This window comes from Paramisgurnus dabryanus, chromosome 1 (genome assembly GCF_030506205.2).
Source record: "Paramisgurnus dabryanus chromosome 1, PD_genome_1.1, whole genome shotgun sequence".
Taxonomy (NCBI): domain Eukaryota; kingdom Metazoa; phylum Chordata; class Actinopteri; order Cypriniformes; family Cobitidae; genus Paramisgurnus; species Paramisgurnus dabryanus.
The window spans coordinates 72421994-72448643 of NC_133337.1; the positions used below are offsets into that span (position 1 = coordinate 72421994).

Sequence of the window (26650 nt, forward strand, 5' to 3'; positions counted from 1 at the left end):
ACAAGTAAAACGGTCCAACCCCCGTGTCTCTACGATGTTCTGATGCCGAGATATAACTGTTTGTATTTTATGTTGCTAGGGTGCTCAAAAGTGGTTGCTAGGGGCGTGGCTTAGTAAGTCTGTAAGGATCCTGAGAGACTGATTGGATGCCTGAGTAAAATGAGCCCACCCCCATGTCTCTATGACACTGTGGTGCAAAGATATTCATCCGGGCATTTTATAATGGCAGTCTATGGTATAGGTTGCTAGGGTGCCCAAAATGGTTGCTATGGTAACCTTACACCCCATTGTGGGGGACGTCCTGACAGAGTCTAGCACCCTCTTCAAATTTAGTAACCCACATGTTTCTATGAAATCCTGGCTCGGACCTATGACCCGTCAAAATTTTTGCAATGGTAAGTCTATGGGATTTTGCCCCATTGACTTTTCATTGGGGCACTTTTGGGCACCTCTTACACCCCAGGGGTACAACTTACACCCCATTGTGATCCATGTTCTTACAGAGCCTACCACCCTCTTCAAATGTTGTAACCCACATGTTTCTACAAAATGCTCGAGCGGAGCTATGACTCGTCAAAGTTGGGCGCAATGTTAAGTCAATGGGATTTTTTTGGGTGGATTTTCGCCCCCCTTTCGGAAATCCTGCACCCGATCGCTTATAAAAGTCATAGCACACCTCTCCTCAATAAGCCGGTCGATTTGAGCCCTAATTTATGGGTCTACGACAAAGCGTGCGGGACGAGTTACGCGCCGAAAAAGTGTCCAGAAAAAGAATAATAATAATAACTAGATAGGTACATTTCCTGAAGAAAATGTGAAGTGGTGCTTGCCGTGCCAAAATTCTCGGAACAATATATGATTATACTCCAACCCAAAAGTAAAACGTTCCAACCCCCGTGTCTATGAGGTTTTGATGCAGAGATATAAGGCTTTGTTTATGCGGTTGCTAGGTTACTGTATTTGGTTGCTATGGAAAAATTTGGCATCCACTAGTGATTACACTCAGAGTCACGAGTTAAACGGTCCAACCCCCGTGTCTCTACGATGTTCTGATGCGGAGATATAAGGCTTTGTTTACACTGTTGCTAGGGTACTGTATTTGGTTGCTAGGGAAAAAATTGGCATCCACTGGTGATGACACTCTAAGTCACAAGTCAAACGGTCCAACCCCCGTGTCTCTGCAATGTTCTGATGCGGAGATATAAGGCTTTGTTTACACTGTTGCTAGGGTACTGTATTTGGTTGCTAGGGAAAAAATTGGCATCCACTAGTGATTACATGCCGAGTCACGAGTAAAACGGTCCAACCCCCGTGTCTCTACGATGTTCTGATGCGGATATATAAGGCTTTGTTTACACTGTTGCTAGGGTACTGTATTTGGTTGCTAGGGAAAAAATTGGCATCCACTAGTGATTACATGCCGAGTCACGAGTAAAACGGTCCAACCCCTGTGTCTCTATGATGTTCTGATGCGGAGATATAAGGCTTTGTTTACACTGTTGCTAGGGTACTGTATTTGGTTGCTAGGGAAAAAATTGGCATCCACTAGTGATTACACTCTGATTCACGAGTCAAACGGTCCAACCCCCGGGTCTCTTCGATGTTCTGATGCGGAGATATAAGGCTTTGTTTACTCTGTTGCTAGGGTACTGTATTTGGTTGCTAGGGAAAAAAATGGCATCCCATAATGATTACACTCTGAGTCACGAGTCAAACGGTCCAACCCCCGTGTCTCTACGATGTTCTGATGCGGAGATATAAGGGTTTGTTTACTCTGTTGCTAGGGTACTGTATTTGGTTGCTAGGGAAAAAAATTGGCATCCCATAATGATTACACTCTGAGTCACGAGTCAAACGGTCCAACCCCCGTGTCTCTACGATGTTCTGATGCGGAGATATAAGGCTTTGTTTACTCTGTTGCTAGGGTACTGTATTTGGTTGCTAGGGAAAAAATTGCCATCCCATAATGATTACACTCTGAGTCACGAGTCAAACGGTCCAACCCCCGTGTCTCTACGATGTTCTGATGCGGAGATATAAGGTTTTGTTTACTCTGTTGCTAGGGTACTGTATTTGGTTGCTAGGGAAAAAATTGTCATCCCATAATGATTACACTCCGAGTCACGAGTCAAACGGTCCAACCCCCGTGTCTCTACGATGTTCTGATGCGGAGATATAAGGCTTTGTTTACTCTGTTGCTAGGGTACTGTATTTGGTTGCTAGGGAAAAAATTGGCATCCCATAATGATTACACTCTGAGTCACTAGTCAAACGGTCCAACCCCCGTGTCTCTACGATGTTCTGATGCGGAGATATAAGGCTTTGTTTACTCTGTTGCTAGGGTACTGTATTTGGTTGCTAAGGAAAAAATTGCATCCCATAATGATTACACTCTGAGTCACGAGTCAAACGGTCCAACCTCCGTGTCTCCACGATGTTCTGATGCGGAGATATAAGGTTTTGTTTACTCTGTTGCTAGGGTACTGTATTTGGTTGCTAGGGAAAAAATTGGCATCCCATAATGATTACACTCCGAGTCACGAGTCAAACGGTCCAACCCCCGTGTCTCTACGATGTTCTGATGCGGAGATATAAGGCTTTGTTTACTCTGTTGCTAGGGTACTGTATTTGGTTGCTAGGGAAAAAATTGGCATCCCATAATGATTACACTCCGAGTCACGAGTCAAACGGTCCAACCCCCGTGTCTCTATGATGTTCTGATGCAGAGATATAACTGTTTGAATTTTATGTTGCTAGGGTGCTCAAAAGTGGTTGCTAGGGGCGTGGCTTAAAAGCTTTGGGAATATCCTGATAGACTGATTGGATGTCTGAGTAAAATGAGCCCACCCCCTTGTCTTTACGACATTGTAAAGCAAAGATATCCCATCTGGAACTTTTTTATTCCCTTAAATGGGCATGTTTCCTGCCCCATTATAAGTCAATGGGAAAATTCGGGTGCCTTCTACACCCCAGGGGTACAACTTACACCCCATTGTGATCCATGTTCTTACAGAGTCTATCACCCTCTTCAAATAATGTAACCCACATGTTTTTACAAAATTCTCGCTCGTACCTATGACCCGTCAAAGTTTTTGGAATGTTAAGTCTATGGGATTTTCCCCCATTGACTTTTCATTGGGGCACTTTTGGGCGCCTCTTACACCCCAGGGGTACAACTTACACCCCAATGTGATGTATGTTCTTACAGAGTCTACCACCCTCTTCAAATGTTGTAACCCACATGTTTCTACAAAATCCTCGAGCGGAGCTATGACTCGTCAAAGTTGGGCGCAATGTTAAGTCAATGGGATTTTTCGGGTGGTTTTTCGCCCCCCTTTCGGAAATCCTGCACCCGATCGCTTATAAAAGTCATAGCACACCTCTCCTCAATAAGCCGGTCGATTTGAGCCCTCTTTCATGGGTCTACGACAAACCGTGCGGGACGAGTTAGGTGCCGAAAAAACGTGCAGATGTAAGAATAAAATATAATAATAATTTTTGGAATAGTAATAGTGATGCCTTGCATAAATGCAAGCACCACTAACTAGATAGTAAAGTTTGAAGACAAACTTTATGTTGGCTTGAGAAAGCGTAGCCTGAACGTTTAAAACGGTTTGACATAAGTTTAGTTTAGTAGGCTATCTGGCTGTTAGTATGTTTAAGTATGAAGGTAGCATGATTTACCATGAAGCTAGCATGATGCTAGCATGATTAGCATGAAGCTAGCATGATGCTAGCATGATTAGCATGAAGTTAGCATGATTAGCATGAAGCTAGCATGATTAGCATGAAGTTAGCATGATTAGCATGAAGCTAGCATGATGCTAGCATGATTAGCATGAAGCTAGCATGATGCTAGCATGATTAGCATGAAGCTAGCATGATGCTAGCATGATTAGCATGAAGCTAGCATGATGCTAGCATGATTAGCATGAAGTTAGCATGATGCTAGCATGATTAGCATGAAGCTAGCATGAAGCTAGCATGATGCTAGCATGATTAGCATGAAGCTAGCATGATGCTAACATGATTAGCATGAAGCTAACATGATGATAGCATGATTAGCATGAAGCTAGCATGATGTTAGCATGATTAGCATGAAGCTAGCATGATGCTAGCATGATTAGCATGAAGCTAGCATGAAGCTAGCATGATTAGCATGAAGTTAGCATGAAGCTAGCATGATGCTAGCATGATTAGCATGATGCTAGCATGATTAGCATGAAGCTAGCATGATGCTAGCATGATTAGCATGAAGCTAGCATGATGTTAGCATGATTAGCATGAAGCTAGCATGAAGTTAGCATGATTAGCATGAAGCTAGCATGATTAGCATGAAGCTAGCATGAAGCTAGCATGATTAGCAGGAAGCTAGCATGAAGCTAACATGTATTGCATTGCTAGGGTACTAAGTTTGGTTGCTAGGGAGAAAATTGGCATCCCATAATGATCACCCTTCAAGCCACAAGTAAAACGGTCCAACCCCCGTGTCTCTACAATGTTCTGATGCGGAGATATAAGGCTTTGTTTATTCCGTTACTAGGGTACTAAGTTTGGTTGCTAGGGAGAAAATTGGCATCCCATAATAATCACACTTCAAGCCACAAGTAAAACGGTCCAACCCCAGTGTCTCTACAATTTTCTGATGCAGAGATATGAGGCTTTGTTTATTCCGTTGCTAGGGTACTAAGTTTGGTTGCTAGGGAGAAAATTGGCATCCCATAATGATCACACTTCAAGCCACAAGTAAAACGGTCCAACCCCCGTGTCTCTATGATGTTCTGAAGCGGAGATATAAGGCTTTGTTTATTCCGTTGCTAGGGTACTAAGTTTGGTTGCTAGGGAGAAAATTGGCATCCCATAATGATTACACTTCAAGCCACAAGTAAAACGGTCCAACCCCTGTGTCTCTACGATGTTCAGATCCAGAGATATAAGGCTTTGTTTATTATGTTGCTAGGGTCTTCATATTCTGTTGCTAGGGGCGTGGCTTAATACCTCAATAAGAATCCTAAGAGACTGATTGGATGCCTGAGTAAAATGAGCCCACCCCTATGTCTCTATGACACTCTGGTGCAAAGATATCCATCTGGGCTTTTTATAATGGTAGTCTATGGGAGATGTTGCTAGGGTACCCAAAATTGTTGCTAGGGGCGTGGCTTAATAGCTCTGGGGTGATCCTAAGAGACTGATTGGATGCTTGAGTAAAATGAGCCCACCCCCATGTCTCTAAGACACTCTAAAGTGAAGATATTCCATCTGGGACGCTTTTATTCCCTTTTATGGGCATGTTTCCTGCCCCATTATAAGTCAATGGGAAATTTTGGGGGCCTCTTACACCCCAGGGGTACAGCTTACACCCCATTGTGAGGTATGTTCTTACACAGCCTGTCAGCCTCCTTAAATGTGGTAAGCCACTAGTTTCTACAAGTTTCTCACTCGCAGCTATGACCCGTCAAAGTTTGTCTCAATGTTAAGTCAATGGAAATTTTGGGGTGTTTCAGCGCCCCGTTTAGGAATTCGGAAGGTCCCATCAGTTAGAAAAGATATAGCACACCTCGTCAGATCAGACCGAAAGTCTGTCCAAAGTTTGATGGCTGTAGCTTGAAAGCTCTAGGACGAGTTAGAGTTAGAAATTTTAGTCTCAGAAGAAAAAGAATAATAATAATAATAATAATAAGTTTAAGTGCAACAACAGTATGTTGGCTTTCTCAAGCCAACATAACTAGATAGGTACATTTCCTGAAGAAAATGTGAGTGGTGCTTGCCGTGGCAAATTTCAGGGGACAATTTATGATTATACTCCAAGCCAAAAGTTAAACGGTCCAAACCCCATGTCTCTACGATGTTCTGATGCGGAGATATAAGGCTTTGTTTACTCTGTTGCTAGGGTACTGTATTTGGTTGCTAGGGAAAAAATTGCATCCACTAGTGATTACCCTCCGAGTCACGAGTCAAACGGTCCAACCCCCATGTCTCTACGATGTTCTGATGTGGAGATATAAGGCTTTGTTTACTCTGTTGCTAGGGTACTGTATTTGGTTGCTAGGGAAAAAATTGCATCCACTAGTGATTACCCTCCGAGTCATGAGTCAAACGGTCCAACCCCCATGTCTCTACGATGTTCTGATGTGGAGATATAAGGCTTTGTTTACTCTGTTGCTAGGGTACTGTATTTGGTTGCTAGGGAAAAAAATGGCATCCACTAGTGATTACCCTCCGAGTCATGAGTCAAACGGTCCAACCCCCATGTCTCTACGATGTTCTGATGTGGAGATATAAGGCTTTGTTTACTCTGTTGCTAGGGTACTGTATTTGGTTGCTAGGGGCGTGGCTTGGGAGTGGCCAATGATGTGCCCAGTGATTACACTCCGAGTCACAAGTAAAACGGTCCAACCCCCGTGTCTCTACGATGTTCTGATGCGGAGATATAAGGCTTTGTTTACTCTGTTGCTAGGGTACTGTATTTGGTTGCTAGGGGCGTGGCTTGGGAGTGGCCAATTATGTGCCCAGTGATTACACTCCGAGTCACAAGTAAAACGGTCCAACCCCCGTGTCTCTACGATGTTCTGATGCGGAGATATAAGGCTTTGTTTACTCTGTTGCTAGGGTACTGTATTTGGTTGCTAGGGGCGTGGCTTGGGAGTGGCCAATGATGTGCCCAGTGATTACACTCCGAGTCACAAGTAAAACGGTCCAAACCCCGTGTCTCTACGATGTTCTGATGCGGAGATATAAGGCTTTGTTTATTCGGTTGCTAGGGTGCTCAAATTTGGTTGCTAGGGGCGTGGCTTGGGAGTGGCCAATGATGTGCCCAATTGTTACACCCCTAGTCACAAGTAAAACGGTCCAACCCCCGTGTCTCTACGATGTTCTGATGCCGAGATATAACTGTTTGTATTTTATGTTGCTAGGGTGCTCAAAAGTGGTTGCTAGGGGCGTGGCTTAGTAAGTCTGTAAGGATCCTGAGAGACTGATTGGATGCCTGAGTAAAATGAGCCCACCCCCATGTCTCTATGACACTGTGGTGCAAAGATATCCATCCGGGCATTTTATAATGGCAGTCTATGGTATAGGTTGCTAGGGTGCCCAAAATGGTTGCTATGGTAACCTTACACCCCATTGTGGGGGACGTCCTGACAGAGTCTAGCACCCTCTTCAAATTTAGTAACCCACATGTTTCTATGAAATCCTGGCTCGGACCTATGACCCGTCAAAATTTTTGCAATGGTAAGTCTATGGGATTTTGGCCTATTGACTTTTCATTGGGGCACTTTTGGGCACCTCTTACACCCCAGGGGTACAACTTACACCCCATTGTGATCCATGTTCTTACAGAGCCTACCACCCTCTTCAAATGTTGTAACCCACATGTTTCAACAAAATCCTCGAGCGGAGCTATGACTCGTCAAAGTTGGGCGCAATGTTAAGTCAATGGGATTTTTCGGGTGGTTTTTCGCCCCCCTTTCGGAAATCCTGCCCCCGATCGCTTATAAAAGTCATAGCACACCTCTCCTCAATAAGCCGGTCGATTTGAGCCCTAATTTATGGGTCTACGACAAAGCGTGCGGGACGAGTTACGCGCCGAAAAAGTGTCCAGAAAAAGAAGAATAATAATAATAACTAGATAGGTACATTTCCTGAAGAAAATGTGAGTGGTGCTTGCCGTGGCAAATTTCAGGGGACAATTTATGATTATACTCCAAGCCAAAAGTAAAACGGTCCAACCCCCGTGTCTCTACGATGTTCTGATGCAGAGTTATAAGGCTTTGTTTACTCTGTTGCTAGGGTACTGTATTTGGTTGCTAGGGAAAAAATTGGCATCCACTAGTGATTACACTCCGAGATACGAGTCAAACGGTCCAACCCCCGTGTCTCTGCGATGTTCTGATGTGGAGATAAAAGGCTTTGTTTACTCTGTTGCTAGGGTAATGTATTTGGTTGCTAGGGAGAAAATTGGCATCCACTAGTGATTACACTCCGAGTCACGAGTCAAACGGTCCAAACCCCGTGTCTCTACGATGTTCTGATGCGGAGATATAAGGCTTTGTTTACTCTGTTGCTAGGGTACTGTATTTGGTTGCTAGGGAAAAAATGGCATCCACTAGTGATTACCCTCCGAGTCACGAGTCAAACGGTCCAACCCCCGTGTCTCTAGGATGTTCTGATGCGCAGATATAAGGCTTTGTTTACTCTGTTGCTAGGGTACTGTATTTGGTTGCTAGGGAAAAAAATTGCATCCACTAGTGATTACCCTCCGAGTCATGAGTCAAACGGTCCAACCCCCGTGTCTTTATGATGTTCTGATGCGGAGATATAAGGCTTTGTTTACTCTGTTGCTAGGGTACTGTATTTGGTTGCTAGGGAAAAAAATGGCATCCACTAGTGATTACCCTCTGAGTCACGAGTCAAACGGTCCAACCCCCATGTCTCTACGATGTTCTGATGTGGAGATATAAGGCTTTGTTTACTCTGTTGCTAGGGTACTGTATTTGGTTGCTAGGGGCGTGGCTTGGGAGTGGCCAATGATGTGCCCAGTGATTACACTCCGAGTCACAAGTAAAACGGTCCAACCCCCGTGTCTCTACGATGTTCTGATGCGGAGATATAAGGCTTTGTTTACTCTGTTGCTAGGGTACTGTATTTGGTTGCTAGGGGCGTGGCTTGGGAGTGGCCAATTATGTGCCCAGTGATTACACTCCGAGTCACAAGTAAAACGGTCCAACCCCTGTGTCTCTACGATGTTCTGATGCGGAGATATAAAGCTTTGTTTACTCTGTTGCTAGGGTACTGTATTTGGTTGCTAGGGGCGTGGCTTGGGAGTGGCCAATGATGTGCCCAGTGATTACACTCCGAGTCACAAGTAAAACGGTCCAAACCCCGTGTCTCTACGATGTTCTGATGCGGAGATATAAGGCTTTGTTTATTCGGTTGCTAGGGTGCTCAAATTTGGTTGCTAGGGGCGTGGCTTGGGAGTGGCCAATGATGTGCCCAATTGTTACACCCCTAGTCACAAGTAAAACGGTCCAACCCCCATGTCTCTACGATGTTCTGATGCAGAGATATAACTGTTTGTATTTTATGTTGCTAGGGTGCTCAAAAGTGGTTGCTAGGGGCGTGGCTTAGTAAGTCTGTAAGGATCCTGAGAGACTGATTGGATGCCTGAGTAAAATGAGCCCACCCCCATGTCTCTATGACACTGTGGTGCAAAGATATCCATCCGGGCATTTTTTAATGGCAGTCTATGGTATAGGTTGCTAGGGTGCCCAAAATGGTTGCTATGGTAACCTTACACCCCATTGTGGGGGACGTCCTGACAGAGTCTAGCACCCTCTTCAAATTTAGTAACCCACATGTTTCTATGAAATCCTGGCTCGGACCTGTGACCCGTCAAAATTTTTGCAATGGTAAGTCTATGGGATTTTGCCCCATTGACTTTTCATTGGGGCACTTTTGGGCACCTCTTACACCCCAGGGGTACATCTTACACCCCATTGTGATCCATGTTTTTACAGAGCCTACCACCCTCTTCAAATGTTGTAACCCACATGTTTCTACAAAATCCTCGAGCGGAGCTATGACTCGTCAAAGTTTGGCGCAATGTTAAGTCAATGGGATTTTTTGGGTGGTTTTTCGCCCCCCTTTCGGAAATCCTGCACCCGATCGCTTATAAAAGTCATAGCACACCTCTCCTCAATAAGCCGGTCGATTTGAGCCCTAATTTATGGGTCTACGACAAAGCGTGCGGGACGAGTTACGCGCCGAAAAAGTGTCCAGAAAAAGAATAATAATAATAATAATAATAATAATAATAAGTATGCAAGATAGTAATAGTGATGCTTTGCATAAATGCAAGCACCACTAATAACTAGATAGGTACATTTCCTGAAGAAAATGTGAGTGGTGCTTGCCGTGGCAAAATTCTGGGGACCATATATGATTATACTCCAAGCCAAAAGTTAAACGATCCAACTCCCGTGTCTGTACGATGTTCTGATGTGGAGATATAAGGCTGTGTTTATCCGGTTGCTAGGGTACTGTATTTGGTTGCTAGGGAAAATTTTGACATCCCATAATGATTACACTCTGAGTCCTGAGGTATACGGTCCAACCTCCGTGTCTCAACGATGTTCTGATGCAGAGATATAAGGATTTGTTTATTCGGTTGCTAGGGTACTGTATTTGGTTGCTAGGGAAAATTTTGACATCCCATAGTGATTACCCTCCGAGTCATGAGTCAAACGGTCCAACCCCCGTGTCTCTACGATGTTCTGATGCGGAGATATAAGGCTTTGTTTACTCTGTTGCTAGGGTACTGTATTTGGTTGCTAGGGAAAAAATTGGCATCCCATAGTGATTACCCGCCGAGTCACGAGTCAAACGGTCCAACCCCCGTGTCTCTACGATGTTCTGATGCGGAGATATAAGGCTTTGTTTACTCTGTTGCTAGGGTACTGTATTTGGTTGCTAGGGAAAAAATTGGCATCCCATAATGATTACACTCTGAGTCACGAGTCAAACGGTCCAACCCCCATGTCTCTACGATGTTCTGATGCGGAGATATAAGGCTTTGTTTACTCTGTTGCTAGGGTACTGTATTTGGTTGCTAGGGAAAAAATTGGCATCCCATAATGATTACACTCTGAGTCACGAGTCAAACGGTCCAACCCCCATGTCTCTACGATGTTCTGATGCGGAGATATAAGGCTTTGTTTACTCTGTTGCTAGGGTACTGTATTTGGTTGCTAGGGAAAAAATTGGCATCCCATAATGATTACACTCTGAGTCACGAGTCAAACGGTCCAACCCCCATGTCTCTACGATGTTCTGATGCGGAGATATAAGGCTTTGTTTACTCTGTTGCTAGGGTACTGTATTTGGTTGCTAGGGAAAAAATTGGCATCCCATAATGATTACACTCTGAGTCACGAGTCAAACGGTCCAACCCCCGTGTCTCTACGATGTTCGGATGCTGAGATATAACTGTTTGAATTTTATGTTGCTAGGGTGCTGAAAAGTGGTTGCTAGGGGCGTGGCTTAGTAAGTCTTTAAGGATCCTGAGAAACTGATTGGATGCCTGAGTAAAATGAGCCCACCCCCATGTCTCTATGACACTCAGGTGCAAAGATATCCATCTGGGCATTTTATAATGGCAGTCTATGGGAGATGTTGCTAGGGTGGCCAAAATTGTTGCTAGGGGCGTGGCTTAATAGCTCTGAGATGATCCTGAGAGACTGATTGGATGCCGGAGTGAAATGAGCCCACCCACTTGTCTGTAGGACATTGTAAAGCGAAGATATCGCAGCTGGAACTTTTTTTATTTCCTTATATGGGCATGTTTCCTGCCCCATTATAAGTCAATGGGAATTTTTGGGTGCCTCTTACACCCCAGGGGTACAACTTACACCCCATTGTGATCCATGTTCTTACAGAGCCTACCACCCTCTTCAAATGTTGTAACCCACATGTTTCTATAAAATCCTCTAGCGGAGCTATGACCTGTCAAAGTTGGGCGCAATGTTAAGTCAATGGGATTTTTCGGGTGGTTTTTTGCCCCCCTTTCAGAAATCCTGCACCCGATCCCTTATAAAAGTCATAGCACACCTCTCCTCAATAATCCGGTCGATTTGAGCCCTCTTTCGTGGGACTACGTTAAACCGTGCGGGACGAGTTACGCGCCGAAAAAGTGTCCAGAAAAAGAAGAATAATAATTATAAATAATAAGTATGAGCAATAGTAATAGTGATGCCTTGCATAAATGCAAGCACCACTAATAATAATAATAATAAGTATGCAAGATAGTAATAGTGATGCTTTGCATAAATGCAAGCACCACTAATAAGTTTAAGTGCAACAACAGTATGTTGGCTTTCTCAAGCCAACATAACTAGATAGGTACATTTCCAGAAGAAAATGTGAAGTGGTGCTTGCCGTGGCAAATTTCGGGGGACAAAATATTCTAAGAGTGATTTTACACGCAGTCAAAAGTAAAATGATCAAACCCCTGTGTCTCTACAATGTTCTGATGCAGAGATATAAGGCTTTGTTTACTCTGTTGCTACGGTACTGTATTTGGTTGCTAGGGAAAAATTTGGCATCCCATAGTGATTACACACTGAGTCACGAGTCAAACGGTCCAACCCCCGTGTCTCTACGATGTTCTGATGCGGAGATATAAGGCTTTGTTTACTCTGTTGCTAGGGTACTGTATTTGGTTGCTAGGAAAAAAAATGGCATCCCATAGTGATTACACGCCGAGTCACGAGTGAAACGGTCCAACCCCCGTGTCTCTACGATGTTCTGATGCGGAGATATAAGGCTTTGTTTACTCTGTTGCTAGGGTACTGTATTTGGTTGCTAGGGAAAAAATTGGCATCCCATAGTGATTACACGCCGAGTCACGAGTCAAACGGTCCAACCCCCGTGTCTCTACGATGTTCTGATGCTGAGATATAAGGCTTTGTTTACTCTGTTGCTAGGGTACTGTATTTGGTTGCTAGGGAAAAAATTGGCATCCCATAGTGATTACACTCTGAGTCACGAGTCAAACGGTCCAACCCCCGTGTCTCTACGATGTTCTGATGCGGAGATATAAGGCTTTGTTTACCCTGTTGCTAGGGTACTGTATTTGGTTGCTAGGGAAAAAATTGGCATCCCATAATGATTACACTCTGAGTCATGAGTCAAACGGTCCAACCCCCGTGTCTCTACGATGTTCAGATGCCGAGATATAACTGTTTGAATTTTATGTTGCTAGGGTGCTCAAAAGTGGTTGCTAGGGGCGTGGCTTATATCTATGTAAGTATCCTGAGAGACTGATTGGATGCCTGAGTAAAATGAGCCCATCCCCATGTCTCTATGACACTGTGGTGCAAAGATATCCATTTGGGCATTTTATAATGGCAGTCTATGGGAGATGTTGCTAGGGTGCCCAAAATTGTTGCTAGGGGCGTGGCTTAATAGCTCTGGGATGATCCTGAGAGACTGATTGGATGCCCGAGTAAAATGAGCCCACCCACTTATCTCTACGACACTGTAAAGCAAAGATATCCCATCAGGAACGATTTTATTCCCTTATATGGGCGTGTTCCCTGCCCCATTATAAGTCAATGGGGAATTTCGGGTGCCTCTTACACCCCAGGGGTACAACTTACACCCCAATGTGATGTATGTTCTTACAGAGTCTACCACCCTCTTCAAATGTTGTAACCTACATGTTTTTACAAAATCCTCGAACGGAGCTATGACCCGTCAAAGTTGGGCGCAATGTTAAGTCAATGGGATTTTTCGGGTGGTTTTTCGCCCCCCTTTCGAAAATCTTGCACCCGATCCCTTATAAAAGTCATAGCACACCTCTCCTCAATAAACCGGTCAATTTGAGCCCTCTTTCATGGGACTACGGCAAACCGTGCGGGACAAGTTAGGTGCCGAAAAAGTGTCCAGATATAAGAAGAAGAATAATAATAACCGAAAGCAATAATAATAGTGATGCTTTGCATAAATGCAAGCACCACTAATAATAATAAGTTTAAGTTTAAGTGCAACGACAGTATGTTGGCTTTCTCAAGCCAACATAATAAGTATGGGGAATAATAATAGTGATGCCTTGCATAAATGCAAGCACCACTAACTAGATAGGTACTTTTCCTGAAGAAAATGTGAAGTGGTGCTTGCCGTGGCAAATTTCGGGGGACAATATATGATTATACTCCAAGCCAAAAGTAAAACAATTCAACCCACATGTCTCTACGATATTCTGATGCGGAGATATAAGGCTTTGTTTACTCTGTTGCTAGGGTACTGTATTTGGTTGCTAGGGAAAAAATTGGCATCCACTAGTGATTACACTCCGAGATACGAGTCAAACGGTCCAACCCCCGTGTCTCTGCGATGTTCTGATGTGGAGATAAAAGGCTTTGTTTACTCTGTTGCTAGGGTAATGTATTTGGTTGCTAGGGAGAAAATTGGCATCCACTAGTGATTACACTCCGAGTCACGAGTCAAACGGTCCAAACCCCGTGTCTCTACGATGTTCTGATGCGGAGATATAAGGGTTTGTTTACTCTGTTGCTAGGGTACTGTATTTGGTTGCTAGGGAAAAAATGGCATCCACTTGTGATTACCCTCCGAGTCATGGGTCAAACGGTCCAACCCCCGTGTCTCTACGATGTTCTGATGCGGAGATATAAGGCTTTGTTTACTCTGTTGCTAGGGTACTGTATTTGGTTGCTAAGGGAAAAAATGGCATCCACTAGTGATTACCCTCCGAGTCACGAGTCAAACGATCCAACCCCCGTGTCTCTACGATGTTCTGATGCGGAGATATAAGGCTTTGTTTACTCTGTTGCTAGGGTACTGTATTTGGTTGCTAGGGAAAAAAATGGCATCCACTAGTGATTACCCTCCGAGTCACGAGTCAAACGGTCCAACCCCCGTGTCTCTACGATGTTCTGATGCGGAGATATAAGGCTTTGTTTACTCTGTTGCTAGGGTACTGTATTTGGTTGCTAGGGAAAAAAATGGCATCCACTAGTGATTACCCTCCGAGTCACGAGTCAAACGGTCCAAACCCCATGTCTCTACGATGTTCTGATGCGGAGATATAAGGCTTTGTTTACTCTGTTGCTAGGGTACTGTATTTGGTTGCTAGGGAAAAAAATGGCATCCACTAGTGATTACCCTCCGAGTCATGAGTCAAACGGTCCAACCCCCATGTCTCTACGATGTTCTGATGTGGAGATATAAGGCTTTGTTTACTCTGTTGCTAGGGTACTGTATTTGGTTGCTAGGGGCATGGCTTGGGAGTGGCCAATGATGTGCCCAGTGATTACACTCCGAGTCACAAGTAAAACTGTCCAACCCCCGTGTCTCTACGATGTTCTGATGCGGAGATATAAGGCTTTGTTTACTCTGTTGCTAGGGTACTGTATTTGGTTGCTAGGGGCGTGGCTTGGGAGTGGCCAATTATGTGCCCAGTGATTACACTCCGAGTCACAAGTAAAACGGTCCAACCCCCGTGTCTCTACGATGTTCTGATGCGGAGATATAAGGCTTTGTTTACTCTGTTGCTAGGGTACTGTATTTGGTTGCTAGGGGCGTGGCTTGGGAGTGGCCAATGATGTGCCCAGTGATTACACTCCGAGTCACAAGTAAAACGGTCCAAACCCCGTGTCTCTATGATGTTCTGATGCGGAGATATAAGGCTTTGTTTTTTGGTTGCTAGGGTGCTCAAATTTGGTTGCTAGGGGCGTGGCTTGGGAGTGGCCAATGATGTGCCCAGTGATTACACTCCGAGTCACAAGTAAAACGGTCCAACCCCCGTGTCTCTAAGATGTTCTGATGCGGAGATACAAGGCTTTGTTTACTCTGTTGCTAAGGTACTGTATTTGGTTGCTATGGAAAAAATTGGCATCCACTGGTGATTACACTCCGAGTCACAAGTAAAACGGTCCAACCCCCGTGTCTCTACGATGTTCTGATGCGGAGATACAAGGCTTTGTTTACTCTGTTGCTAAGGTACTGTATTTGGTTGCTATGGAAAAAATTGGCATCCCATAGTGATTACACTCTGAGTCACGAGTCAAACGGTCCAACCCCCGTGTCTCTACGATGTTCTGATGTGGAGATATAAGTCTCTGTTTACTCTGTTGCTAAGGTACTGTATTTGGTTGCTAGGGAAAAAATTGGCATCCACTGGTGATTACACTCCGAGTCACAAGTCAAACGGTCCAACCCCCGTGTCTCTACGATGTTCTGATGCGGAGATACAAGGCTTTGTTTACTCTGTTGCTAAGGTACTGTATTTGGTTGCTATGGAAAAAATTGGCATCCCATAGTGATTACACTCTGAGTCACGAGTCAAACGGTCCAACCCCCGTGTCTCTACGATGTTCTGATGTGGAGATATAAGTCTCTGTTTACTCTGTTGCTAAGGTACTGTATTTGGTTGCTAGGGAAAATATTGGCATCCCATAGTGATTACACTCGGAGTCATGAGTCAAACGGTCCAACCCCCGTGTCTCTACGATGTTCTGATGCGGAGATATAAGGCTTTGTTTATTCGGTTGCTAGGGTGCTCTGATTTGGTTGCTAGGGGCGGGGCTTGGGAGTGGCCAATGATGTGATCAGTTGTTACACTCCGAGTCACAAGTAAAACGGTCCAACCCCGTGTCTCTACGATGTTCTGATGCCGAGGTATAACTGTTCGAATTTTATGTTGCTAGGGTGTTTAAAAGTGGTTGCTAGGGGCGTGGCTTAATAGCTCTGGGACTATCCTGATAAATTGATTGGATATCTGAGTAAAATGAGCCCACCCCCATGTCTCTATGACATTGTAAAGCGAAAATATCCCATCTGGGCATTTTATAATGGCAGTCTATGGGAGATGTTGCTAGGGTGCTCAAAAGTGGTTGCTAGGGGCATGGCCTAATAGCTCTGAAATGATCCTGAGAGACTGATTGGATGCCTGAGTAAAATGAGCCCACCCACTTATCTCTATGACACTTTAAAGCAAAGATATCCCATCTGGAACGGTTTTATTCCCTTATATGGGCGTGTTCCCTGCCCCATTATAAGTCAATGGGACATTTCGGGGGCCTCTTACACCCCAGGGATACAACTTACACCCCATTGTGATGTATGTTCTTACAGAGCCTACCACCCTCTTCAAATGTTATAACCCACATGTTTCTACAAAATCCTTGAGCGGAGCTATGACCCGTCAAAGTTGGGCCCAATGTTAAAGGAATAGTCTACTCATTTTCAATATTAAAATATGTTATTACCTTAACTAAGAACTGTTGAATCATCCCTCTGTCATCTGTGTGTGTGCACGTAAGCGCTGGAGCGCGCTGCGACGCTACGATAGCATTTAGCTTAGCCCCATTCATTCAATGGTACCATTAAGAGATAAAGTTAGAAGTGACCAAACACATCAACGTTTTTCCTATTTAAGACGAGTAGTTATACGAGCAAGTTTGGTGGTACAAAATAAAACATAGCGCTTTTCTAAGCGGATTTAAAAGAGGAACTATATTGTGTGGCGTAATAGCACTTTTGGGAGTACTTCGACTCGCCTGAAAAGTCCGCTCCCCTTCTCACTCTCATTATGGGAGAGGGAGGGTGTTACTGCGCCGAGTCGAAGTACTCCCAAAAGTGCTATTACGCCATAAAATATAGTTACTCTTTTAAATCCGCTTAGAAAAGCGCTATGTTTTATTTTGTACCACCAAACTTGCTCGTATAACTACTCGTATTAAATAGGAATAACGTTGATGTGTTTGGTCACTTCTAACTTTATCTCTAAATGGTACCACTGAATGAATGGGGCTAAGCTAAATGCTATCGTAGCGTCGCAGCGCGCTCCAGCGCTTACGTGCGCACACACAGATGACAGAGGGATGATTCAACAGTTCTTAGTTATGGTAATAGCATATTTTAATATTGAAAATGAGTAGACTATTCCTTTAAGTCAATGGGATTTTTCGGGTTGTTTATTGCCCCCCTTTCAGAAAACCTGCACCCGATCCCTTATAAAAGTCATAGCAGACGTGTCCTCAATAAGCCGGTCATTTTGAGCCCTGTTTCATTGGTCTACGACAAACCCTGTGGGACGAGTTACGCGCCGAAAAAGTGTCCGGATATAAGAATAATAAATAAAAAAATATTATATTAAGTATGAGCAATAGTAATAGTGAAGCCTTGCATAAATGCAAGCACCACTAATAATAAGCTTAGATCGAAGAACAGTATGTTGGCTTTGTCAAGCCAACATAATAAGTATGCAAGATAATAATAGTGATGCCTTGCATAAATGCAAGCACCACTAATAATAAGTATGAGCAATAATAATAGTGATGCCTTGCATAAATGCAAGCACTACTAATAATATCTTTGAGCAATAGTAATAGTGATGCTTTGCATAAATGCAAGCACCACTAATAATAAAAAGCCCAGGGAAAACAGTACAGTGCATTTGTAATAATATTTACAATTAATAAATAATTAACAAAAAGATTCAAATGAAAATACAATCAATAATTGATATATTAACTGTAATATATTTATATTATATGGGTATATTATATAGTGCTTGTGTCTTTGTCACCTTTTTCACCCCTGATGAGTTTGCAACCCTGTACTACTGAAAATGTTTGTTTTAGCGTGTCTACTGGCTTACCATTGTAATGATGTTGACTAAATGGGGGAAATTGTAAGCTTTAACATAAAAACAAAACTTGAATGGGAATCCTCAAGGAACAGAGAGCAAAGCGAAGTTTGTAGGCAACTCTGGCCAATTTTGATTGCGATTTTGTCGGCATCCACTCACAAAAATGCAAATGTTGTTTGTAGGACGTTTACACAATATCTTCATCTAACAGGATCTTTACATATACTTTGATAATGATTTTTGGCAAAAAAAATAAATAATAATTTTGACCCATGCAGTGTATTTTGGGCTTTTTCTACAAATACTGTGTACCCGTGAGACGTACGACACGTCACACTTGTACAATTCTGGGCACGTAGTCTCATATTCACTCTCTGTTTTTCCATCAGACATTGTCGTGGCTCACTATTCCCCCTGCTCATTTGGAGGACTGCATGCAGACCAATCCAAAAGACCTGCACGTTCTTCTTCTGCAGCAGCACCAACTGTTTGGAGGTTCAGAAACTCAAAGCTCTAAACCAAGTATGTGAACCAACAGACTGCCCATGAAGACTGTATAAGTCTTTTCAGTCGAGTAGGCAATATCAGTGAGTTTTCTTTTACCTCTGCTTCTCAGGGTCTGTTCCTCATTCCTCTGGGGATTGCATCTTCTCCACGCTGTCCATTCCTCCGTCTGCACGAGTGGTCATCGCCGCAGAGCCAGTCGTCTATCACGTCCAGACGTCCGGCGTGGCCCTGCTGAGTTCTGCCACTCTGGGTCAGCTGGGCTCGGACACCATCATCGTAACAGACTACACAGAAGTGGAGCTGAGCAGCCAGGAGATGCTTGTGGGGGAAGCGGAGGCAGGAGGATGTGTGGAGGAGAAGGTGAAGATGCTGTTAGTTAAAGGTTGTGATGTGAGGGAGCCGGAGTCCCTGGAAGAAGCAGCCAGTTTTATGCATGACAAAACGACACAACGTGCCGTCGCCTGTGAAGTTGTGAGCGATGCCAAGGCAACAACATCCTGCGATGAGCTGGCCATCCCACATAATGAGGAAAGTCTGCAGGAAGTCTATACTGGTGAAACCGGTCAGCTGAACGCACAAGACGAGGATAACAGCGCTAACATCTCTCCTGTTGCTGGAACGGACTTGTCTGTAGTTCAAGAGTTCACGGCTCCACCAGTGACGGATGTTGTCCAGACGACAGAGACGCGCAGAGGACCAGGACGGGCTAGGAAGAGAGCAGGGGCGACAGACAAAAATGTGGTTAAAACGTTGCGTCGACGAGGACGACCCATCAAACAGATAACAACAGAGAAAAGGTGAAGCTGATGGCCACATGAAGCTCAAAAGCATTTTGCTTTTTTCCACTTTCAGAGTTAGTTTAATGCAGAATTAAATCTTACGTACTGTTTCATTTCAGGAGTGTAGGCGAACCACATGGAGTGATTGCAGGTAACATTGAGCTTTCCTTGCATGTACACCAGGGTTCTAAATTAACACCCGCCAACCTGCCAAATGTGGGTTGAAATTCATTTTGGCGGGTGTTAATAAAAACTTACTAGCTAGTTTGGCCGGTGATGCATGAGGCATTGCATGCATGATACATAATGCTTTGTTCTCTGCCATTCATCCCTTTTTCCCATGAACACTGTTCCGTAATGCTACGTGATGATGTTTCATACACCCATTGGCGGTTTGCAGTGAAACCAGCGCGAGAAACCATGGCATCCCCCAAAACACAAGTAAGGCGGCACGTGCCCCACTGTAAATCTTTTGTGCCTCGATGTAAATCTCAAGTTAAAATGTTAGCAGTTAACTAGTGTATTCCTTTACAAAGATAATAGCCGCAAAAACGGATCTATATGCAATGTAGTTACCCAACTTATGCTTGTAAAAGCGAAGCAGCAGGCGCACTGATTTGTACACACACAAATCCATGTCCAGGGGCGCGTCTTTGCGTTCATCCACGCACAACCACATTCAAAAGTCCAGGTGACGCCACGCGATTGAGTTAGCTTATGAAAACATGACAAAACTAAAGAAAATTTCTAAATTATAATGCAGGGCTTAAAGTTTTTCAGCCAGGGGCCGGATTTCTGGCTTGAGGGCAGGTCCAGACTACATTTGAATTAACAAACTGGTAATAATAACCGGTCCCCTTCAACCTACCACCTTGATTTACGAGTCAGCGGTCACAGCCAATGGTAGCATGATATTAGATTGTCTTAGCCAATTGCTAGAGAGGAGGGCGGATTTTGTGCAGAAGGTGAACCAGTTCGCAGTTAGCTTGTAGGCTACACCAAGGTTATTATAGTTTTGCATTTTTCATTAGTTTTTATTTTTATTTCGTTTTGACTTTTTGTTTTCAAATTCAGTTTCGTTTTAATTAGTTTTTGAAGTGGGTTTGCTAGTTTAGTTTAGTTTTTTTTTTTTAAATGCTTAGTTTTAGTTTAGTTTTTATTAGTTTTAGTGTTAGTTTTAGTCTTTTTCATAATTTGGGTTATTTGTCAGGGGCAAGATTCAAAAAGTTGAGAAAAAGAATTGTGTAATAATAACTCAACAAAAACATCATACAATTTTAGAGAATAATTATTCATTCAAAAATAAAACCAGTACATAAAATGTACATATGGGCACAAATATGTAAACAGTCTCAACACTCCACAGGAAGTGCAAAATGTGACGTGTGCCAGTAAAAAACTTAGAGCCAACAGAGTAAAGACGACATACATAAACCGCATGTATTCAACCCATTTTTGAGCCACAAGACATTTCTGTCAGACTGTCAGAGAGCTCAGTCTGAGAAAAGACCATGACGAATAACCAGAGGTAAAAAGAAGTAACTAAAGAAATAAATACTCAAGTAGCGAGTTAGTAGTTACTCTTGAGAAAAAAATACACATACATGCACACACAGTATACAGTGCACACCATAAGTATCAGGACAGTGAAGACAAAAGTTTGGAGACCAGAAATTGGTAAGATGAATATCAGTGTGTCAGAAGTACAGAAGTCACATTTGATCAACCTTTAATTATGTTTCAACACATACATGCTTTAACAACAAAGAAAAACAGCCTTTAATGCTGACTTGTATGTTGTACCCAAACGCAAAACTTAAAATAAATGGATCAAACTGATACTACACACGTGTGAACAATTAATGCATTAGGACACAGTTCACTTGAACACTTCTGAGTCAATGGTCTCAACGTGGCCTCATTAGATAGTATTAATACAAATGTGTTGTGTCATTGAGTTGGAATAGTGTGCATGTTAAAGGTGACATTTCTGTACTTGTGTCTATTTATCTTTTAATGTTTAGACATTTCTTGACTCCACAGCAAACTGAGGATTTTTGCCTGTATTGTCTGAAAACTTAATGTTGATGTATACAGCTTATAGCTGAAATATCAGACAAGTAAACCGACAGTGTTTTGCATTCAGTTATGCATATTAAAGTTAACTCAGAGAATCTCCTAAGATGGTTATCGACAGTTTACACTTACATGAAATACAAACTGATTTTAGACAAAACTCATGTTTTCTTATGTTGTGAATCTCATGTCACGTGTGTGTGTTGTGAGAAGCACTTACATCATACAGTCCAGTATACAGCGAATCGAATCAGACGTCAATCATAGATGGACTGTCTTCATTCAGTCACGCGTTCACAGTGCTTCTGGAGGTTGCGCGCGTTTAAATGTTTCTGACGACGAACAGGTCGCGCGTATATAATGGCGGGTACACGTGTGAAGTTTTGCTTTTAGTTAAAAGATTAGTAAATTCATATTCACGTAATACAACACTCTTTATGTTCTGCGTGTTTCTAGACACAAGCAAAACCGCATCAGACGATTCAGTTTTTGCATCTATCTAAACTATTCATTTAAACTGATTCGCGAACCAATTCACCAACCAGTGGCCCGTTTGCTTTGTAAAGAATAGACTCAAAAGACTCATTTATGTGCAACACCTTGTAAGGAATTAACTTAAACGAGTCATTAATTCGCGAATGTGTGTGTGTGTGACACCGCGTGAGTGAGAGACGCATGGAAAGGAATTTGAAGCTGAACGTTATTTGCTCTATAAAAGACAAAGACGAAAACTAAGGACATTTAATCTATATTTTTATTTTATTTTAGTTAGTTTTGCCAGACACACATTACAGTTTTAGTTAGTTATCGTTTTTTTGTAATGTCTCGTTTTTGTTTTTATTTCAGTTAACGACAATGTTTTTTCCCACCTAGTTTTCGTTTATTCGTTCATTTTCGTTAACGATTATAACCTTGGGCTACACACGCTATGGAGACTGAAGTTTATCAAACCAGAAGAAAATACATCTGCTTTGGAGAAGAAAGTAAAAAACAAGTGACGCTTGGCATGGCTTAAAGAAAGAGGACAAAGCACTGTAAGGCTTATGCCAGTGGTCTCAAACTCCCAGCCCGCGACCGTCTCTCCCCCTCTATGCGGCCCGTGTCTGCTTTCAAAAATATAATATATTCTGCCCCGCAGAAAGATTTTAATTTACTTAGTTTTATATTTGTTTAACTCTTTCCCCGCCATTGACGAGATATCTCGTCAATTAAGAGAAAACACTTCCCCGCCAATGACGAGATTTTCCGTCTTTCCGCAATACCGCTATTATTTTCCGCAACTTTTTAAACCCGGGAGTATTGCCCTATGGCAAGCTGCTGCATGTCCGTGTCTGTTTTAAAGATCGCTCTGAAAGGGATCTCTATGAAAAGTCCGTCACAAAAATGGAATTATCTCTGCTTTTTGCTCAAAATATGGTGTTTTTGCAAAAACCTACCCATATTCAAAAGCTGATTGCAAAAGAACCACTAAAGGTAGGATGAAACGGTTTTTTTTTGTTTGAAAGCAGAGGGTCTATTCTTTCATTTGGTATATTGTATGTTTATATATTTAAAGAAAAACATTTTCTGGAAGGCATTAAACTTTGGTGAAAATCATGAAAAACGCTGGCGCTGGCTGGCAACTTTTTTTAAAAACCCTGGCGGTGAAAGAGTTAATTATTGATGTAAACTTTTAAGGGGCCATTCACATGTCGCGTCTAAAAACGTGTGTTAAACGAGAGTCTTTTTTCATTCCTAAGCACGTGAGAGGCTGGGCGTTCTATTTTGCTACGCAACCATGAGCGGCCCTCACTCTTACCAGCGAGGATAACGGAATACATGATCAGATTTTATTGCTCATCTGCACCTCACTTCAATCATATTATTGTCACCATGCGATCAGTTAATCTGGTGGGGACTTTGGAGTGTTCTTCCAGAGAAGAGCTGTACTGTATCTCGGGGTTATTCAGATGTTACTCAGAGAAGAGCTGTACTGTAACTTGCGATTATTCAGCTGTTACTCAGAGAAAAGCTGCACGGGGTTTGTTAGTTTAAGTCACAGCTTTTATTGGCGACACCTCATAAGCAGTGCGAGCGGGAGATGTAATGCAACACATATTAAACTATGGATGAGGAAAAAGCCTAGTGCCCAGGTTATGAAAATAGAAAAGATGAGGAGAAACATGCAAAAGTTAAAAGTACACTACAGTAGTCTATGTATGCAGCTCACTCAACTCAATATAAGTGAATAATAAAGTATATCTAATATATGTAGCTTTCTATGCAGTTACACATGGAGCAGTAATATTAATTTTACAGAGATCGAACATATAAGTCCAAAATAAATGTATAGCCTATAATAGTTCAAAAATGTATTCATTTAATTTGTTAGTTTAGTGCAAGGTTTTAATAGAAAAAGTTTGTATTTATCATTATTATTATTATATTTATTAATTTAAGATAAGCTTAAGAAAAGATTTACTTACTCTTATAAATAAAGTATAAAATAGATTGAAAGCACTGTTTATATTTTTGTGTATTATTATGTTTAATAGTAGAATTTAAATGCAGTACATATACAGAAATTTTGTGTTTTTGTTAAAATAGCTCTACGGCCCTCCGACAAGATGTCCATATCAAAATGGCCCAAAGCCAGTTTGAGACCCCTGCTTTAGGCACTTGGTGCAGTAAACTTCTGAAACCTGGAGCTTGTTTTTGCATAGTTTTTTTGGCACAGTGGTCCCGTACACACTGCATATTAATTCGGTTGTCACTTCACATTTTAATGCTTAATCCTGTTCTGTACACACACAGTTCAGTAATTTACGGTACTGACAACCGAATTCCACAACCGAATTAACTCCTGCAAAATGCAGGTAGTGACAACCGCATTTACAGAAACTCTGCACAGTGTGTACATAACCGAACTGAACAACTAGTAGTTAATCAAGTGTTTAAACGTTCATCATAAACAGGACAGGTCTCTCTTCTGAAAAAAATAAATGCTTAGAAGGGGAAAAAGTCTTCTGTGTGCGCGGTTCAGAAAATGACAGAGGCACAAGCGTTTGCTGACTAGTGTTGCCAGATCTTGCACTAAAAAAGCAGCGAACAAGAAGAATCCAATAATAAACCGAAATAAATCGAAATGCTTTACCTCAAAGATCAAAATATTGGGACCGGCCCCTTCACGCTTTATCAACACCAAAAACTTGATCGCTTCATGAGCCAAAAGCTATAAACTGTTAAGCACCAAAACGGTATTTACGTACAAAAACGACGAGGACTTGGCAACACTGCAAGACCGCGCGCTCCGTGCTGTGAAGCAGCCTCACAAAAGCATAAAATACACAACGCCAAGATGGAGGTTTATTGCAAAACACAATGCTGTTATTATTTTGGTCAAAAATAAGCACGCGAGACGGCAGAACGTTGCTATGGTTATCTCTGTGTCAATCATCGCATTTTCGGGAGTGAGTCTTGTTCCGTACAGACATGAAACGAATATTTAGGGGATTCACTCCCGCATTTTAATGCGGTTGTCACTCCCGAAAGTTTGCAGTGTGTACGAGACCAGTAAGTTGTTAATACGTTGAAAATATGACTGTGCTGTTGCTCATAGAATTGGTTAATAGAAAAAACAGGCTTGGTAAAAGTCCTGGTTGAGCCACAGAAAGTTAAGGCTCAGGATTTTTTTTTCACTTTAAGCCCTGATAATGTTAATCTTATTTTGACTCGAGAGAGCGGGGCACAACCTAACGCTTTTTGGCTCAATCATTCAATAAATTTTTGAGTTTGATTTAATTATTATGTTTTTACTCAAGCACAACACACACATCTCTGCTACAAATGAACATTTGAAGTTTGTTTCTAGTACTTACCATTCTTGGACGTGACAGAAGTGCAAACGTTACACAACTTACCCCATAGGTGGGGTTAATTGTAACAGGTAGGGGGTTAGTTTTAACACTCTTGTTTATATATGTGTCTATAATATACAGGTATCTACACTGTATTCATTCATCCATCCAGTCCTTTTCTAACAATAGTTCAATTATAAATGATTATAAAATTATAAAGCAGCACAATTATGACAACATTTTTTTTATATGTGACCCAGTCTGTAATAACCATACTACAGTTTCAAAATCAAATTGTGAGATAATGAGCTTTAAAGTCTGATTTTAGCCATTCATTTCATTATGATTTTAAACTTTGACATGACCTTATTCAATCAATATTAAAGATATGAACAAAAATAAATTTGACACACGGTTTTTGATAAGACAGGCACATTTATTTTGTTGGCTGCCAGCAATCATTTGTGTGTATCCTATTAAAAAAACTGCAAGAATTGCGCTAAAAGCGTTACAATTAACCCAGCTGGGTCAAAATATTTTCAAGCCCACCCAAAAAGTTGTTAAAAGGTGCAGATATATTTCAAAACGATGCTGGAAAAACATTATACATTTCCAATAATTTGCGGAAGATCGTCTTTTGGCAGCGTGAAAAAAACCACAGGAAAAATAAAACGCTCAACCTTGTGCAACAATGTAAACAGTCCGTTTTACAACTAGCCCCGCATTAGTTTTTGCCCCGCGCACCCCTACTAATATTTAACTCTAGGACACTACATAAACACATAGCAGTAAGTATGACTGAGATTATTTTAGTATTGCAGTCATAAAATGACTGGTTTCTTAAAATATTGTACAAATATTCGTGTAAAAACAAGTTATTAATCATTGCTGTCATTGTATAATGTTGAAAATATGCATGTACGCGAAAGAAAAAACAAAACAACAAACAGTTTCTTGGTGGGAACTAATTTTAAAGTTGAGACAGTAAAGGACCATGAGAGTGCCCGAAGTCATCATCACAGAGCCTAACGTTAATTAAAACTGACAAGACAGGTCGTATTGAAGAGTGTCTTGCTGGGAGAAGCCTCACTTTATGTGTGTGTTTCATACCAACAATGTTAATACAATTATCAAATGCGTTCAGTGGCACTCATAATTTCTCTTATTTTCACCAGAAAAAATTTGGCTAGTGGAAATGCTGATTGGCTGGTGATCAAAAAGTTAATTTAGAACCTTGATGTACACCACGTTTCACATGTATTAAATATCTGAGCTTTCTCAGT

At 42.2% G+C, this 26650-nt stretch overlaps 1 protein-coding gene across 1 annotated transcript in view; it reads left to right on the forward strand.

The window, feature by feature from the left end:
- LOC135734550 (uncharacterized) overlaps positions 1 to 26650 on the forward strand; it is a 318539-nt gene that overhangs the window by 283965 nt on the left and 7924 nt on the right. Inside the window, exons 6-8 of the mRNA XM_065253394.2 lie at positions 18559 to 18691; positions 18786 to 19473; positions 19575 to 19606. Coding sequence (XP_065109466.1) covers positions 18559 to 18691; positions 18786 to 19473; positions 19575 to 19606 — 853 coding nt within the window. The remainder of the gene's footprint in view (positions 1 to 18558; positions 18692 to 18785; positions 19474 to 19574; positions 19607 to 26650) is intronic.